Source organism: Macaca mulatta, chromosome X (assembly GCF_049350105.2).
Source record: "Macaca mulatta isolate MMU2019108-1 chromosome X, T2T-MMU8v2.0, whole genome shotgun sequence".
In the NCBI taxonomy this organism is placed as follows: Eukaryota; Metazoa; Chordata; class Mammalia; order Primates; family Cercopithecidae; genus Macaca; species Macaca mulatta.
In genome coordinates, this window is record NC_133426.1 from 23,718,100 (window position 1) to 23,737,243 (window position 19,144).

The window sequence follows — 19,144 nt, forward strand, 5'->3', positions numbered from 1 at the left end:
CATAAACACTACAGTGTATTTTCTGTTATTATCCTCATTTTAAAAGAGACTGAGGGCCGGGTGCTGTGGCTCACGCCTGTAATCCTAACACTTTGGGAGGCCAAGGCAGGTGGATCACTTGAGGTCAGGAGTTCAAGACCAGCCTGGCCAACATGGTGAAACCCCGTCTCTACTAAAAATACAAAAATTAGCCAAGCGTGGTGGCACATGCCTGTAATCCCAGCTACTTGAGAGGCTAAGGCAGGAGGATCACTTGAACCCAGGAGGTGGAGGTTGCAATGAGCCGAGATTGCACCACTGCACTCCAGCCTGAGTGACAGACTGAGATTCTGTCTCAAAACAAAACAAAACAAACAAACAAACAAAAAAACACTAAGTAACTTGCCTGAAGTCTCATACCTAGAAAGTGAAGGAACTGAGATCAAGACCTAGTTAGCCTGCCTCCAAAGTCCAATTTCTTAACCACTCCTGAGATTTAGGAACTATGCTAAACAGCAGCATACACATTCTCTTCGATGGCCCTGCAATAACTCTGGTTAGGGACACATTGTTCCCATTTTCCCTGTTAGGAAGCTAGAAGTTAGAAAGACTTGCCAGGAGCATAACTGAGACTTGAACACTTCTCTGTGTTTCCACTGTACTATATACATTTTGAGGTTAAAACAACCATGTAGTTATGGTGGTTTTGTTTATTCTGAGCCTGTATATAATTGAACTGTTCCAAACCAAGAAACTGTTCCAATGCAGGGATACCAGTTATTACCTCCTCCATGAATGACAGTTCCCAGTAGGAACGGGAAAGTGTCTTGAGATACTAGAGTAGCTTTACAAGCCCAAGTGTGGATCTAGGCCAGCAAATAGCCACAGAGCTGTGGGGGCTTCTGGCCACAGAGATGCTGAGTATCAGGATAAGTGCCAGATTTAGAGATGGCCCCCTTTGACCCTTTGAGTCACCCACCAAGAACAGAACCTGCATCTTGAATCATACCCTGATTGGCTGGTATCCTGGAATCTTTGCCTAGTTTTTGCCCTTGCTTTTCTCCTGGCTCTGGGCTCTTCTTTCCCATTGCTTCCTAAGGAGAAGGACTTTCTTGAATTTGGCCATACACTGCAGATGTCTGAGAAAGAATATCTTGGCCATTGGATGGCAAACATTTTTCAAACCCCTCTCATAGGTGGCCAGAGAGCTTGCCTTATGCTGCCAGGCGTGTTTTTCTTTGGCTGAGGGACCAGAATGGGCCAGACACAGATGAGGCACACAGCTGAGACACTGCACACATAAGGAAACTGGATCTTGGAGAGATTGGTGGTGGTGACTGAGTAGGGCAGTGTAGGGAGGACCTGTCAATAAATACCTTTTTGGGAGGCTAAGGTGGGCGGATCACTTGAGGTCATTTCAGGACCAGCGTGGCCAAAATGGCAAAACTGTCTCCACTAAAAATACAAAAAAAAAAAAAAAATTAGCCAGGCATGGTGGCACGTGCCTGTAGTCCCAGCTACCCAGGAGGCTGAAGCAGGAGTATTGTTTGAACCCAGGAGGCAGAGGTTGCAGTGAGTCAAGATGGCGCTACTGCACTCCAGCCTGGGCGATAGAGGGAGACTCTGTCTCAAAAAAAAAAAAAAAAAAAAAAAAAAAAACCTAAATAAATACCTTTTGTACTGTGGCTCACACCTGTAGTCCTAACACTTTGGGAGGCCAAGGTGGGTGGAACAGAAGGTCAGGAGTTCGACACCAGCCTGGCCAACATGGTGAAACCCCGTCTCTACTGAAGATACAAAAATTAGCTGGGCGTAATCCCAACACTTTGGGAGGCTGAGGTGGGCGGAACAGAAGATCAGGAGTTCGAGACCAGCCTGGCCAACATGATGAAACCCCGTCTCTACTGAAAATACAAAAATTAGCTGAGCATAATCCTAACACTTTGGGAGGCTGAGGCGGGTGGAATAGAAGGTCAAGAGTTCGAGACCAGCCTGGCCAACATGGTGAAACCCCGTCTCTACTGAAAATACAAAAATTAGCTGGGCGTGGTGGCATGCGCCTGTAATCCCAGCTACTGAGGAGGGGCAGGAGAATCGCTTGAGCCCGGGAGGCGGAGGTTGCGGTAAGCCGAGATGGCACCACTGCACTCCAGCCTGGGTGACAGAGCAAGACTCTGTCTAAAAAAATAATAATAAAAATTTTAAAAACCCTTTTTTAGTAACGAGCTAAAGTAAATTATAGTTATGCCTACAGAAATTCCTAAAGCAGAAATTATATGGTCTTCATACCTGTTCAGTGTACAATTACTTGTTTTTACCTTTAGTGTCACTGTGGGGCTGGTTAATTAGAACCATAAAATGTTGGAAATTAATTGCAAGAAAACATAATGGAGAGATTTGCCAATACTATAATTAATTAATTAATTAATTTTTGAGATGGAGTCTTACTCTGTCGCCCAGGCTGGAGTGCAGTGGCACGATCTTGGCTCAGTGCAACCTCCGCCTCCCGGGTTCAAGCGATTCTCCTGCCTCAGCCTCCCAAGTAGCTGGGATTACAGGTGCTCACCAGCTCGCCCTACTAGTTTTGGTATTTTTTAGTAGAGACAGGGTTTCACCATGTTGGCCAGGCTGGAATCAAACTCCTGACCTCAGGTGATCCACCCCCTTCGGCCTCCCAGAATGCTGGGATTACAAGCGTGAGCTACTACACCCGGCCTATGTTTTCTTTAGTTGTGTAATGTATAAAGAAATTAATGAAATATAAAGCAAAAATGATCTACCTAAAGGAAAGCTCCATGTCACATTTTCACTAAACTGTTTGTCTCTTCAGTTCTATACATTAGGAATAAAACTTCAACCATTCAACTATTTGAATGTTTTCTTCCTTTTTCGTTTTCTGCATGTGTCTGTGATATTCTAAGCTCTGGAATTTAAAAAAATAAATAAAGGAATAGTCTGAATAACAAAAGTGAGAATTGGAATAGAAAATGCATTATAGCTTGCTGTTGTGTGTTAAGTAAAAAGAACAATGATTCTCAGTTTTGATCCTGTCTCAACCACTCTTTCTTTTTTCTTTTTCTTTTCTTTTTTCCTTTTTTTTTTTTTTTTTTTTTGAGACAGCATCTCGCCCTGTCACCCAGGCTGGAGTGCAGTGGCATGATCTCAGCTCACTGCAACCTCCGCCTCTCAGGTTTAAGGGATCCTCCTGCCTCAGCCTCCCGAGTAGCTGGGTTTACAGGCACACGCCACCACGCTAGGCTAATTTTTGTATTTTTAGTTGAAACAGGGTTTTGCCATGTTTGCCAGGCTGATCTCGAACTCCTGACCTCAGGTGATCCACCTGCCTCGGCCTTCCAAAGTGCTGAGATTACAGGTGTGAGCCACCGTGCCTGGCCTCAACCACTCTTTTAGGCCTTGTATCAACATTATAACACAGAGTTCCCATACTTTCACAAATACCACATTCTGACATACAAAGGAAAAAAGAAACTTATCTGGAATCAAAAGATATTTGAATTTTCTTTTCTTTTCTTTTTCTTTTTCTTTTTTTTTTTTTTTGAGACGAGTCTTGCTGTGTCCCCTAGGCTGGAGTACAGTGGTGCGATCTCTGCTCACTGCAACCTCCACCTCCCGGATTCAAGCGATTCTCCTGCCTCAGCCTCCCGAGTAGCTGAGATTATAAGTGCCTGCCACCACGCCCGGCTAAGTTTTGTATTTTTATAGAGACGGGGTTTCACCATGTTGGCCAGGTTGGTCTCGACCCCCTGACCTCAGGTGATCCACCTGCCTCGGCCTCCCAAAGTGCTGGAATTATAGGTGTGAGCCACCATGCCCACCCTGAATTTTCTTTTGTGCTATCCTTCCTCCATATAAACATACCCTTTGTGGCCAGAAGTACAGATCTGTAATATAAATATATGTTAGAAGAGTCAGCATATACTTATGGGGGGGGTGCAAAGTACTTAAGTCTCTACTCACAGTCTATGTATAGCTCTTAGCACAGGATACTTATATGTGGAAGGGTATGGTGTAAGTAGGGCCCAACAGGATTTGAGCTTCCATGTATTCTGTGATTCTTCTGTCTCTGACCTCTCAGGTGCTTTCCTTGAGCATAAAATGTTGACATTTGGAAGAGAAAAGAAAATCCCTTTATTTGCTACTTTTTTTTTTTTTTTTTTTGAGACGGAGTCTCGCTCTGTCGCCCAGGCTGGAGTGCAGTGGCGCAATCTCGGCTCACTGCAAGCTTCGCCTCCCAGGTTCACGCCATTCTCCTGCCTCAGCCTCCCGAGTAGCTGGGACTACAGGCGCCCGCCCCTGCGCCCGGCTAATTTTTTCTATTTTTAGTAGAGACGGGGTTTCACCGTGGTCTCGATCTCCTGACCTTGTGATCCGCCCACCTCGGCCTCCCAAAGTGCTGGGATTACAGGCGTGAGCCACCACGCCAGGCCTATTTGCTACTTTTTAGCTGCTGAGAATGAAGTCTGAAGGGAGAGAGGCTTAAACAATCTGAAACATACATGTTTCCACTTACTGGCAGTGTATAAATACATAAAAGAGAGGTGGTACCAGTTGACACCTTTCATTGCAGTTCCTACGATAACTCATTGAATCACCAGATAAGTTTTCTCTGCATTGACAGCACAAATGATGTTATAGGTTTGTTTTGCTTTTTAAAATAAAAGGATTAAAAGTCTTTTAATGGGAAAAACCAGCTGTTTTAAAACTATGTTCTCTGAGGATTCTGGACTCAGCAATTCCTCTAGCTGCATTTGAAAACTATGTAGATGGCCTGGTGTGGTGGCTCATACCTGTAATCCCAGCACTTTGGGAGGCCGAGGTGAGCGGATCACGAGGTCAGGAGATGGATACCATCCTGGCTAACACGGTGAAACCCCGTCTCTACTAAAAATACAAAAAATTAGCCAGGTGTGGTGGCAGGCGCCTGTAGTCCCAGCTACTCCGGAGGTGGAGGCAGGAGAATCTCTTGAACCCCAGGAGGCGAAGGTTGCAGTGAGCCGAGATGGCGCCACTGTTCTCCAGCCTAGGTGACAAAGCAACACTCCATTTCAAAAAAAAAAAAGCTATGTAGATAAGGCTATGGAAATAATTTTAAGTGGTTTAATAATCCCTATATGATCTCTTTGCAAATGCAACTTTTCTATTGAATAGCAAGCTGCTAGAAGAAAGGAACAATATTTGATGTATTTGTCAGAAGAAATATGTAAAGGGTGTGCTGATAATTAATGCTGTTCTACTATTTTTAAAGCCTGTTTTCTATTCTCTTTACAGGCAGTGGTTGATGCTTGCAAACTAATGGGGGAAAGGAAATTTCACCGTATAATTGTGGAAGATGAGCGGATTTTCCCAAAGTCCAAAGTAACTGATATAATGGATGTTGTCACCATGCAAGATTATATACAAGTAAGGAATTTAGATTTAGATGTTGAAAAACAAACCAGGCAAGTCTTCCTAACTCTGTCCTCCAAGAAGAAAGAATCATACTTTTTTATTATGGTAAAATATAACACAATATAAAATTTACTATTTTATTATATTTTATTTTATTTTTCAAATATATTCTATAGAATGAAACTTATTTTTGGATACCCAAGCACTAGAACTTTCTTTTTAAATTTTTTAAAATTCAACTTTTATTTTAAGTTCAGGGGTACATGTGCAAGTTTGTTATTGTATATAGGTAAACTTGTGTCAAGGGAGTTTGTTGTTCAGATTATTTTGTCACCCAAGTATTAGGCCTAGTACCCATTAGTTATTTTTCCTGATCCTCTCCCTCCTCCCACCCTCCACCCTCTGGTAAGCCCCAGTGTGTGTTTTTCCCCTCTATGTGTCCATGTATTGTCATCATAAAATTGACCATTTTAAAGTGTACAATTCAGGGGCATTAAGTACATTCACAGGGTTGTGCAAGCATCACCACCATCTAGTTCCAGAACCTTTTCATTATCCCAAAAGGAAACCCTGCATCCAGTAAGCAGTCACTCTCCATTCCTGCATCATTCCAGCCCCGTAAACTACCACTCTGCCTTCTGTCTCTATGGATTTGCCTAATCCGAATATTTCATATAAAGGAAATCATGTGATATATGGCTTTTTGTATGTAGGGAGGGTGATAGCTAAGGAATTTGGGGGTTCTTTTGGGGTGATGGAAATATTCTGAAATATTCATAGGACGTGGTAATAGTTGCACAACATTGTGAATATACCAAAAACCATTGAGTTGAGTTGCATACCTTTTTTTTTTTTTTTTTTTGAGACGGAGTTTCGCTCTTTTCGTCCAGGCTGGAGTGCAGTGGTGCAATCTCAGCTCACTGCAACCTCTGCCTCCCAGGTTCAAGCGATTCTCCTGCCTCAGCCTCCCAAGTAGCTGGGATTACAGGCGTGCACCACCATGCCCAGCTAAATTTTTTGTATTTTTAGTAGAAACGGGATTTCACCATATTGGCCAGGCTGGTCTTGAACTCCTGACCTCCGGTGATCCGCCCGTCACAGCCTCCCAAAGTGCTGGGATTACAGGCGTGAGCCACTGCACCTAGCCGATATTGTGTTTTCACAAATGGAAGGTTTGTGGCAAACCTGCATCAAGCAAATCTATCGGTGCCTTTTTTCCAATAGCATGTGCTTGCTTTGTGTCTCTGTGTCACGTTTTGGTCATTCTTGCAATATTTCAAATGTTTTCATTATTATTATATCTGTTATGGTGATCTGTGATCAGTGATCTTTGATGTCACTATTGTAATTGTTTTGGGGTACCACAAACTGAACCCATATAAGATGGCAAACTTAACCAATAAATGTGTGTGTTCTGACTGCTCTACCAACCAGCCATTCCATTATCTCTCTCTCTCTCTCCTCTCTTGTCTCTCTATTTTCTGAGACACAACAATATTGAAATTAGGCCAATTAATAATCCTACAATGGCCTCTAAGTGTTCAAGTGAAAGAGTCACGCACCTCTCACTTTAAATCAAAAGCTAGAAATGACGAAACTTAGTGAGGAAGTCATGTCAAAAGCTGAGATAGGCCAAAAGCTACACCTTTGCACCAAAGAGTTAAACGTGTGTGTGAATGCAAAGGAAAAATTTATGAAGGAAATTAAAAGTGCTACTCCAGCAAATACATAAATGATAAGAAAGCAATACAGCCTTATTGCTGATATGGAGAAAGTGTTAGTGGTCTGGATAGAAGATTAAACCAGCCACAACATTCTCTTAAACCAAAGCCTAATCCAGAGCAAGGCCTTTGCTCTCTTCAGTTCTGTGAAGGATCAGAGAGGTGAGGAAGCTGCAGAAGAAACTTTGGAAGCTAGCAGAGGTTGGTTCATGAAGTTTAGGGAAAGAAGCCATCTTTATAACATAAAAGTGCATGGTGAAGCAGCAAGTGCGGATGGAGAAGCTGCAGCAAGTTATCCAGGAGATCTCGCTAAGATAATTGTTGAAGGTGGCTGCACTAAACAACAGATTTTCAATGTAGACAAAACAGCCTTATACTGTTGGAAGGTGCCCTCTTGGGCTTTCACAGCTAGAGAGGAGAAGTCAATGGCTTCAAAGGACAGGAGAAGCCTGGCTTCAAAGGACAGGCTGAGTCTCTTGTTAGGGGCTGATGCAGATGGTAACTTTAACTTAAAGTCAGTTCTCATTTACCATTCTGAAAATTTTAGGGCCCTTAAGAATTATGCTAAATCTGGCCGGGCGCAGTGGCTCAGGCCTATAATCCCAGCACTTTGGGAGGCCAAGGCGGGCAGATGACTTGAGGTCAGGAGCTCGAGACCAGCCTGGCCAATATGGTGAAACCCCGTCTCTACTAAAAATACAAAAATTAGCCGGGCATGGCGGCACATGCCTGTAGTCCCAGCTACTCAGGAGGCTGAGACAGGAGAATTGCTTGAGCCCGGGAGGTGGAGGTTGCAGTGAGCTAAGATTGCACCACTGCACTCCAGGCTGGGCAACAGAACAAGACTCTGTCTCAAAAAAAAAAAAAAAAAAAGAAAAGAAAAGAAAAGGAATTATGCTAAATCTATTCTGTATAGAGTAATTATATAGCCTGTGCTCTATAAATGGAATAACAAAGCCTGGACGACAGCACATATATTTACAGCATGGTTTACTGAATATTTTAAGCCCCCTGTTGAAACCTACTGCTCAGATCAAAAAAAAAAAAAAAAGATTCCTTTCAAAGTATTACAGCTCATTGACAAGGCACCTGGTCACCCAGGAGCTCTGATGGAGCTGTACAAGGAGATGAATATCTTCATGCCTGCTAATACAACATCCATTCTACAGCCCATGGATCAAGGAGTAATTTCAACTTTCAAGTCTTACTATTTAAGAAATACATTTCATAAGGCTATAGCTGCCATAGACAATGATTCCTCTGATGGATCTAGGTAAAGTAAATTTTAAAAATCCAGAAAAGATTCACCATTCTAGATGCTATTGAGAACATTCATGAGCTGGGCACGGTGGCTCATGGCTGTAATCCCAGTACTTTGGAAGGCTGAGATGGGAGGATCTCTTGAAGACAGTTTGAGACCAGCCTGGGCAATATAGGGAGACCCTGTCTCTACAAAAATTACCCCCCCACAATTAGCCAGGTATGGTAGTATGCCCCTATGGTCCCAGCTACTCAGGAAGCTGATGTGGGAGGATTGCTTTAGCCATGATTGCACCACTGCACTCCAGCCTGGGCGACAGAGTGAGACCCTGTCTCAAAAAAAAAAAAAAAAAAAGCCACATCCACCCCAACCTTCAGTAACCAGTATCCTGATCAGTCAGCAGCCATCCACATGAAGGCAAGGCTCTCCACCAGCAAAAAGAATAGGACTCACTGAAGGCTCAGATGATCATTAGCATTTTTTAGCAATAAAGTATTTTTTTTTCTTGTTGTGGAGATGGGGCCTTGCTATGTTTGCCAGGCTGGTCTCAAACTTCTGGACACAAGTGATCCTGTCAGCTCTTCCTCTGTAAGTTCTGGCATTACAGGCATCAGCCATTGTGCCCAGCCACAACAAAGTATTTTTGAATTAAAGTATGTACATTTTTTTGAAATAATGCTGTTACACACTTAACAAACTACAGTATAATGTAGACATAACTTTTTTTTTTTTTTTTTTTTTTTTGAGACTGAGTCTGGCTCTGTCGCCCAGGCTGGAGTGCGGTGGCCGGATCTCAGCTCACTGCAAGTTCCGCCTCCCGGGTTCACGCCATTCTCCTGCCTCAGCCTCCCGAGTAGCTGGGACCACAGGCGCCCGCCACTTCGCCCGGCTAGTTTTTTGTATTTTTTAGTAGAGACGGAGTTTCACCATGTTAGCCAGGATGGTCTCGATCTCCTGACCTCGTGATCCGCCCGTCTCGGCCTCCCAAAGTGCTGGGATTACAGGCTTGAGCCACCGCGCCCGGCCTAGACATAACTTTTATACGCACTGGGAAACCAAAAAATTGGCATGACTCTATTTGCAATATTCACTTTATTACTGTGGTCTGCAACTGGACCCGCAATATCTCTGAGGTATGTCTGTATACAGTCTTAGCTATTCACTCATTTGCTTCAGTGTGAAACATGAAATTAATGCAATGCCTTAGAGACTCACAATTATGTTTTTCTTTTAGAGTCTTAGCCTATGAGTTTAGGGAAGTGAACCAGGAAATAAATAGAGGCAGGGATGGCAACTATCTTTGCTAAGGACAAAGGCCACATACTTTCAGATTGTGAACATGTCAAGGATTAGTGTCAGAGAGAGGAGTCCCCAGATAGACATATTGGAAGAGAGAGATAAGATCATTGTTGACGTTTGTTGAGTCCTTATACGGGTGTGGCACTGTCTTTATCTCTTTACATGCATATTATCTTCTTTCATCTTCAAGTTTGTAAATTATGTGACCTTTTTTTACAAAAGAGAAAAATGAAGTTTAACAAGCCTCAAAAAAACTTGCCTGAGGTCACAGACAGATCTGCTAAGTGACTGCGCAGATGATTGACAGAGCTATGATATTTACCCATTTTGCAACTTCACTGAGGAAAAAAAAAATACACAGTCTTACTTTGCATGTCATTGCAGGACCATAAAAATGACCAGCAAATTGAAACCATGCAAAACAAACTTAATATCTGGGGGGAAAATTGTGATTGTCCTGTGACTTTTCAAAATGTTTGTCTGTAGTCCCAGCTACTCGGGAGGCTGAGGCAAGAGGATCACTTAGGTCTGGGAGTTTGAGGGTAGCCTGGGCAACATAGTGAGACGCCATCTCTAAAAAAAAAAAAAAAATCTTCTTTATCAAAACATTAAAAACTCTTTTGCTGTCTCTTATAAATACGTAGGAAAATGGAAGGAAAAAACCCAACACATTTAGTACACTTTTAGTACACTATAATTTAAAACATTAGAAACACAGACAAAGTGTTTTGTTTCTTCATAAAATATCTTACCAACTGTGAATATACGGGAAACCATTGAATTGTACACTTTAAATGGTGGATTGTATGGTATATGAACCTCAATAAAGCTGTGAAAAAAAAAAAACTTACCAAGAGTACTTTAAATAGTGCTTGCCTTCTTGTTCTTCTAGTACCACTTATAAGCATCTTTTCTATGTCTTGGTGTATTGTCATATTCCTTTTAAAATTTGGATCAGCTGCCAACATTTTATTCTTTGCGCTTTAAATGTTGCAAAATATCTCAGAGTTCCTTCAGTATGAATTTTTTTTTTGGCCAGCATCACTTCCACTGGGAAAGCTTCATCCTTTTATCACAGCCACTTTCCTCATTTATGTTGATAAGTTCATCCTCACCAAGTTCCTATAGCTGTAGATCTGCAACGTCTTGAATGATGGCAGTGTCAGCATCCCCACAGTCACCTATTTCTTCTAGAACTCCATGTACGGTTGATTCCAATTTCACTTCAAGTGGTACCACTTTTTGTTTCTTTGATGGCCAATTCCCTCTTTTGATTTTCCATTTTTGTAAAATGTCACATGGGTTTATCACTGGGAGACAAAAAGGCAACACAACTGTATACTTTGCTGTTTGTGTGTGAAATGAATAACAGATTCACAGTGACCAGTCACTGATTGACTTTGGAAGCTATGACATGATTTGTCACTAATCATGATGAACATCTGTCATTTATATTGTGATCTTTGAGCTGAAGAGCTAGCAACAGGAGGCCGGGCATGGTGGCTCATGCCTGTAATCCCAGCACTTTGAGAGGCTGAGGTGGGTGGATCACCTGAGGTCAGGAGTTCGAGACCAGCCTGGCCAACATGGTGAAACCCTGTCTCTACTAAAAATACAAAAATTAGCCGGGCCTGGTGGCACACGCCTATAATCCCAGCTACTGGGGAGGCTGAGGCAGGGGAATCGCTTGAACCCAGGAGGCGGAGGTTGCAGTGAGCCGAGATTACGTCACTGCACTCCAGCCTGGGTGATAAAGCAAGACTCCATCTCAAAAAAAAAAAGTTTGAAAAGGCCGGGTGCGGTGGCTCATGTCTGTAATCCTAGCACTTGGGGAGGCAGAGGCCGGAGGATCGCTTGAGCCCAGGAGTTTGAGACCTGCCTGGGCAACGTAGCGAGACCCCATTCTCCAGAAAAGGGAAAAAAAAGATGAAATGGTGCAAAAATAGGATTGCCTGTGTGTGTGTATGTGTGCGAGTGTGTATGTGTATATGTGAGTGTGAGGGTGTGTGTTGAGAGTGTATGCATATGTGCATCTGTGTGTGTGTGCTTGAAAACATGAATGTGACTGTGTAATATACCCTAAAGGCCTTGTTGTTATTCTGTTTCCTAGCACTGTAACTTCTCCTGCCCTATCCCTGGCTCTTAAATGCACAATTATAATGTTAAATTGATGATATATATTTGGTATTTTTAATTCCTAATTTGATATCATTTTAAATTGGAAAAAAAGAAAAGTGGGATTTCTACAAATACTCTAAATGAAAATAGTGAAATTCTCCACTTCATACTAGAGATGTACTCATATTTCTAAAGAGGTTTGTGCAAAAGTCCTCTCAACAACCTGGGCAACATAGTGAGACCCTATCTCTACAAAAATTAAAAAATTGGCCAGGCATGGTGGCTCACACCTGTAATCTCAGCACTTTGGGAGGCTGAGATGAGCGGATCACCTGAGGTCAGGAGTTCGAGACCAGCCTGGCCAACGTGGCGAAACCCCATCTCTACTAAAAATACAAAAAAATAGCTGGGTGTGGTGGCATGCACCTGTAATCCCAGCTACTCGGGAAGCTGAGGCAGGAGAATCACTTGAACCTGGGAGGCAGAGGTTGCTGTGAGCCGAGATCGAGTCACTGCTCTCTAGCCTGGGCAACAGGAGCGAAACTCCGTCTCAGTAAAAAAAAAAAGCCAGACATGGTGGCATGTACCTGTAGTCCCAGCTACTCAGGAGGATCACTGGAACCCGGGAGGTTGAGGCTGCTAGCCATGATCATGTCACTGCACTCCAGCCTGGATGACAGAATGAGACCCTGTCTCAAAAAAAAAAAAGTCCTCTCAACCCAAGCATGTCATGAACAAGCTCTACCAGGTATGCAGAACACATAGCTATTATCATTAATTTTTAGGCCCATCTGAGTTTAACTTATCTGAGTTATATTTGCCATAAAAATTTTGATGCATTAAATAAATATTTAGTGAGTATGATACTATGTGCATGATAATGTGTAGCATAGCTCCTGCCTTCCAATAAGGGAGCTAAGTCATACACAGATGACTAAAACATTGAGTAGTCAGTAATAAGAGTCATAGAAGAGAGATCCCAATAAAGTTCAGAGATGGGATCAAAGAATACCTTTTGGATGAAGCGACATTTGAATAGAACTGTGAGAAATGTGTCTAAAAACATTTAGAGCGCCCACAACCAATCAATTTTTTTTTTTTTTTTGAGACAGGGTCTTACTCTGTCACCCCAGCTGGAGTGCAGTGGTGCAGTCTCGGCTCACTGCAACCTCTGCCTCCTGGGCTCAGGTGATCCTCCTGCCTCAGCCTCCCAAGTAGCTGGGACTACAGATATGCGCCACCAGGCCTGGCTAATTTTTGGATTTTTTTTATTATTATACTTTAAGTTCTAGGGTACATGTGCACAACATGCAGGTTTGTTACGTATGTATACGTGTGCCATGTTGGTGTGCTGCACTCATTGACTCGTCATTTACATTAGGTATATCTCTTGATGCTATCGGGTTTCACCATGTTGGCCAGGCTGGTCTCGAACTCCCGACCTCAAGTGACCCAACGGCCTCAGCCTGCCAAAGTCCTGGGCTTACAGGTGTGAGCCACCGCACCTGGCCAACTATTCATTCTTGTTTCTCTTTTTCTTTTTCTTTCTTTCTTTTTTTTTTTTTAACTGAGATGGAGTCACTCTGTCACCCAGGCTGGAGTGCAGTGGCACGATCTTGGCTCACCACAACCTCTGCCTCCCGGGTTCAAGCAATTCTGCTGCCTCAGCCTCCCAAGTAGCTGGAACTACAGGCGCATGCCACCATGCCTGGCTAACTTTTGTATTTTTAGTAGAGATGGGTTTTCACCATGTTGGCCAGGCTGGTCTGGAACTCCTGACTTCAGGTGATCCACCCACCTCAGCCTCCCAAAGTTGTGGGATTACAGGTGTGAGCCACCACACCTGGCCAACTAATCGTTCTTAATTGTTTTTTCCTCACAGTATCGCAGTTTTTTCGATGAGGCCCCTGCATTTTCTGGCGGCAGAAATAACAGCTGGCGCAAATTAAATCTTGAAAGTATTCCCAGGACAATGCTAATGTATGACATAGTTCATTATTCAGAGTCTGGAGTAATCTCAAACCGTCTACGAAATGAAATGAAGTTTCTATTACAGAGACCAGTAACGCAAGAGATCCATAAGCACCAGCTACGGATTGTTTCTGAAAACAGGTAAAACAGATTCTTCACTGGGGTTACAATACTAGGGGTATATCTGAAAATGTTCACATTCTGCCAGATAGCTCACTAAAGATAATAGGATATATGGGAAAAATAGAGTTGGGGCAGATTGCTCAAAACATATGCAACTTTGTAAACACAGCACCAACAAAAAGGACAATTTGTACTTGGGGAGATGACTTGTACCACCAGACAGGCAACTCAGTGTAGCTGGAGGCTGCCACAGAAAATATAAAAAATGAACAACCATCGAGTGGAGATGCTGGCAACTCTTTCATTAGAGCAGTTAGTGGGCATGGAGACAGTGCACATGGAAGTGGGACCCTGGGCCAGCGTGGTTGCCTTTTTTTTTTTTTTTTTTTTGAGATGGAGTCTCACTGTGTTTCCCAGGCTAGAGTACAATGGCGCAATCTCGGCTCACTGCAACCTCCGACTCCCGGATTCAAGCGATTCTCCTGCCTCAGCCTCCCGAGTAACTGGTATTACAGCTGCCCGCCAGCATGCCCGGCTAATTTTTGTATTTTTAGTAGAGACTGATTTTCACCATATTGGCCAGGCTGGTCTCGAACTCCTGATCTTGTGATCCGCCTACCTCAGCCTCCCACAGTGCTGGGATTACAAGTGTGAGCCACAGTGCCCGGCTGCATGGTTGCCTTTTAAGTGGACATGAGAGGCAGTGCGATCTGCCAAGAACCAGGAGCCATCCAAGGCCGGAGTGGGGGTAGGGGAGGAGTAGGGTGAAGGGCAGCGAGGGTGAGTTGGGGGTGGGGTGTGCCTCTCTGGGAAGGCAGCACTTGATGCGGGTGCTCATTTTTGTTTTCATGAATACAGCCAAAAGGGCTACCCTTGCCCATGCAGCACAGAACTAAGGGCTTTTTCCTTTTTTTGCTGAAGGTTATAATTCTATTCTTGCTACTCTGGCTCCCCTTGCCTAAGATAAATTGCATATAAATTAGAGTGACGTCATTCCCCTTTTTACCAATAGCATGTGAGCCAGTTCACATTGTAGAAATGGATGTTGTAGCAAAATAGATGTATTATGATCTGAAACAACATGGACAGAATATAACCGCTCCCATTATATTCCTTTTCTCTTTCCATTACTAAGCCTCACTTAGCCCATCTTACTTACAAATTAGCTGCTTTCTTAAAAGAAGAAAGAGATAATAATATGTAAGAGGACCTACTGGTAATCTATTTTCACACTCTTATAATTAAAATGAAAAATACTCCCTTTGTGCCTGAAGAAGACACTGATGACCCACTGTCAAGAAAACACGCTGGGTTTTTTTTTTCAGGAGTAGAGATGAGTGATTCTGACCCAATAACATAATTTAACCCATATATTTTATGATCAAGGCTATACATTTGCCAGACAGATGGCCTGGTTTAGGGCACAGTCTGTCATGAAATAGATTTTCTCTAACTCATCCATATGAGCACTGAGTATAGAATTTAACCCTATTACCACCAAGGTCAAATAAATGATGTAATTTTCTCTGCCACCATATATAACTCCAATTTCCCTGCTATGTGGATTTATCCTACTGAGTATCCAAGAATAAGTCATTTCAGAGCCAAATAAGTAGACGAATTATTAATCAATTGAATAGAAAAAATACTTTCATAAAGCCATCTTTGAATGCAGTTGTAGTTTAGCATCTCCCAGAAGCAAACCCTGAGACAGAGATTTGGGAGGTGATCTCAGGAACAACTGAAGGGAGAGGGTAGAAAAGTGGAAGGCAGCCAAAACAGTGTGTGTTAGCAAGCAAGTTACCACTGTGGGTAACTGGAGCTTAATCCCCCCTGGGAATGTGAGATTCAATGTAGAACATGCAACTTAGAATTATCCCACAAGGGACAAGGGAATTACAGTATTGATACATCAACACCCATCAGTCATTGGTTAAGGGTTGCTTAGGAAGGGACATATTAATTCTCAGGCACTTTTGACCTTCCCTGCACATGGGCTTTTTTCTTTTCTTTCTTTTTTTTTTAGACCGAGTTTCGCTCTTGTTGCCCAGGCTGGAGTGCAGTGGCGCGATCTCGGCTCACTGCAACCTGCGCCTCCCGGGTTCAAGCGATTCTCCTGCCTCAGCCTTCCTGAGTAGCTGGGATTACAGGCATGCGCCACCACGCCTGGCTAATTTTGTATTTTTAATAGAGACAGGGTTTCTCCATGCTGATCAGGTTGGTCTCTAACTCCTGAACTCAGATGATCCGCCCGCCTCGGCCTCCCAAAGTCCTGGGATTACAGGCGTGAGCCACCGCGCCGGCGGGCTTTTCTTTTCAAAGAAAGTTTTCAGACTGAGTGATGCAGATGCTGGCAGTTGAAAGTTGAGTCTATGTGCCTTATAATAGTAAGGACAGGGGGCATAGCATCTGATCCCAGCACTGACAAAAACAGCTTGTCTGTCCAACCATTATGAAATGTAATACTTTTTTTTTTTTTTTGAGGCGGAGTCTCGCTCTGTCGCCCAGGCTGGAGTGCAGTGGCGTGATCTCTGCTCACTGCAAGCTCTGCCTCCCGGGTTCACGCCATTCTCCTGCCTCAGCCTCCCAAGTAGCTGGGACTACAGGCGCCCGCCTCCACGCCTGGCTAATTTTTTGTATTTTCGGTAGAGATGGGGTTTCACCGTGTTAGCCAGGATGGTCTCGATCTCCTGACCTCGTGATCCACCCGCCTCGGCCTCCCAAGTAGCTGGGATTAAAGGCACCCGCCACCACACGCAGCTAATTTTTGTATTTTTTTTTTTTTTAGTAGAGACAGGGTTTCACCATGTTGGCCAGGCTGGTCTCGAACTCCTGACGTCAGGTGATCTGCTTGCCTCGGCCTCCCAAAGTGCTGGGATTACAGGCATGAGCCACCACGCCTGGCCGAAATGTAATACTTTTTTGTGTTAGTATATGGTGTAAAAAAATAAGATTCAAATGGCTATTACACAGTATTTTCTAGGAAAGCTAATTTTAAATTGATAACAGGTTTTATAATTTTTATAATCATTGCTGTCAATATCATCATCTGTACACCTTCATAAGTGCCAGATAAAGAACTATGCTATGTAAACTCAAGCAGAAATGATAACTTTAACCTAAAAGCTTACATGAAATGCTGCTCCAATGTTGCTGAGGTTTATGATATATTTGCTAGAGAAAGCTTTAATAAAATTTGGAACTTGCTTTGCATTTAAATTTTATTCTGTGTGATTTTTCTCTTTTTAATACAAACATTTTCTAGGGGTCCATCCTTAACTGTCCAACCTCTGTATCGGCCCTACAAACAGCAAAATCAAGTTAAATTTCTGGGTCGCCGGTCCAAGCAAGCTCAAATGAAAGTTGAAAAAATGAGAAAGGTGTATTTGGCAAAAGAAAAAAATACTTCTGAGGTGACTGTAAGTTTAACTTGTACTGAATTCATTGTTTTGGACAATATTCAAACTGTCTGTAAAGTAGCTGTACTTACGTAAATGAAATTTTCCTAATCTAAAGTTCAAGGCTGAAACACATTTGACACATTTATCATGGGTAGTATAAAGCAAATTTCATCTTGGTAATATTTTTTAAAAATTCTTAATATTGGTAGCAATTCTGATAAAAACCAGCTGTTTTGACTCCATATCAACATGAGTTGGCAAAAAAAATTATTTTCTCTGTATGTTCACACTGTTGATTCAGCACATCTCTGATGGTGGTTTTCTCAAAATGGAAGTCATTTCTATCTAAATTTATTAAGAACTATGCTATATAAAGTCTGCCTCAGTATACTTTTACATCATAGGAATTTACAACAGACATGTATTCATGTATTACTTTGTAATTTAAAAAATCGCTGTAAATATTTTGAGATGAGGATAAATATAGTCAAATATTAAAATATAAAGTAGTAAAAACCAAATATATAACACTTCCTACTTTTATTGATAATTCTGCCTAGGAACCAAAAACGGACCCATCAGGTACAAAGGATAACTGTCATCTCCACTCCATCTTTTGACATTGTGAAAACTAAGGAATCTATGTCAGAGCATCAGCTGGAAAAAGAAAAAAGAGGACTCATTTTCCTGGTATCAAAACTTGGCAGTTGGTGATTCTCCATCATGATAATGCACAGTTAATTGACAGAAAACCAAAGTTGTTTAACAATCTGCTTGTCTGTCTATAAATGATGAGTATGAGTAATAAAGGAAAATAACATAGAATAAGTCCTGAGTATGCTCTCTTAACTAAATGTGTGACATATTTTAAGCCTTTTTGAATTGCCATAGGAACAAATTCTTTTTGGTTTGTTTTTTTTTTTTTTTTTTGAGACAGAGTCTCGCTCTGTCGCCCAGGCTGGAGTGCAGTGGCGCAATCTCGGCTCACTGCAAGCTCTGCCTCCCGGGTTCACGCCATTCTCCTGCCTCAGCCTCCCGAGTAGCTGGGACTACAGGCGCCCGCCACCTCGCCCGGCTAGTTTTTTTTGTATTTTTTAGTGGAGACGGGGTTTCACCGGGTTAGCCAGGGTGGTCTCCATCTCCTGACCTCGTGATCCGCGCGTCTCGGCCTCCCAAAGTGCTGGGATTACAAGCTTGAGCCACCGCGCCCGGCCAGGAACAAATTCTTTTACTGAAAGAATTTTAATCTAAACAAATTATTTCTGTTAGATGCCCTTGAACTAGCAGTATACAGTTTTGTTCAAGAGATCAGTCCGTGGGACTTTTATTCAATTTTGATTTTCCTTCATTTAAACAAATATCTGAACAGGCCATGCTTAGCATAAATATTAGAATTCATAGAATGAAAGGCTCCTTTTGAGTCAGCTTCTAGTATATATTTTTTTTTTTTTTTTTTTTGAGACGGAGTCTCGCTCTGTCGCCCAGGCTGGAGTGCAGTGGCCGGATCTCAGCTCACTGCAAGCTCCGCCTCCCGGGTTCACGCCATTCTCCTGCCTCAGCCTCCCGAGTAGCTGGGACTACAGGCGCCCGCCACCTCGCCCGGCTAGTTTTTTGTATTTTTTTTAGTAGAGACGGGGTTTCACCGTGTTAGCCAGGATGGTCTCGATCTCCTGACCTCGTGATCCGCCCGTCTCGGCCTCCCAAAGTGCTGGGATTACAGGCTTGAGCCACCGCGCCCGGCCGCTTCTAGTATATTTTTTTAAGTTGAAATTCATTTTTACAGAACAGCTTGTGAATGACCTATTCTGAATTATAATAAAAGTAATAATGGATTTATTGCTACGGGAGGCGTGACATGGCAT

The 19,144-nt window shown here is 42.8% G+C and overlaps 1 protein-coding gene across 2 annotated transcripts in view; it reads left to right on the forward strand.

The window, feature by feature from the left end:
• CXHXorf58 (chromosome X CXorf58 homolog) overlaps positions 1-18,097 on the forward strand; it is a 33,079-nt gene extending 14,982 nt beyond the window's left edge. Inside the window, exons 6-9 of one of the 2 annotated variants that reach the window (XM_015127100.3) lie at positions 5,269-5,400; positions 13,670-13,899; positions 17,147-17,300; positions 17,843-18,097. In XM_015127100.3, the coding sequence (XP_014982586.3) occupies positions 5,269-5,400; positions 13,670-13,899; positions 17,147-17,300; positions 17,843-17,902 (576 nt within the window). In that variant the 3' untranslated portion in view covers positions 17,903-18,097. The remainder of the gene's footprint in view (positions 1-5,268; positions 5,401-13,669; positions 13,900-17,146; positions 17,301-17,842) is intronic. The other variant, XM_077988325.1, reaches the window with a different exon arrangement.
• The last annotated feature ends 1,047 nt before the right edge of the window (positions 18,098-19,144 follow it).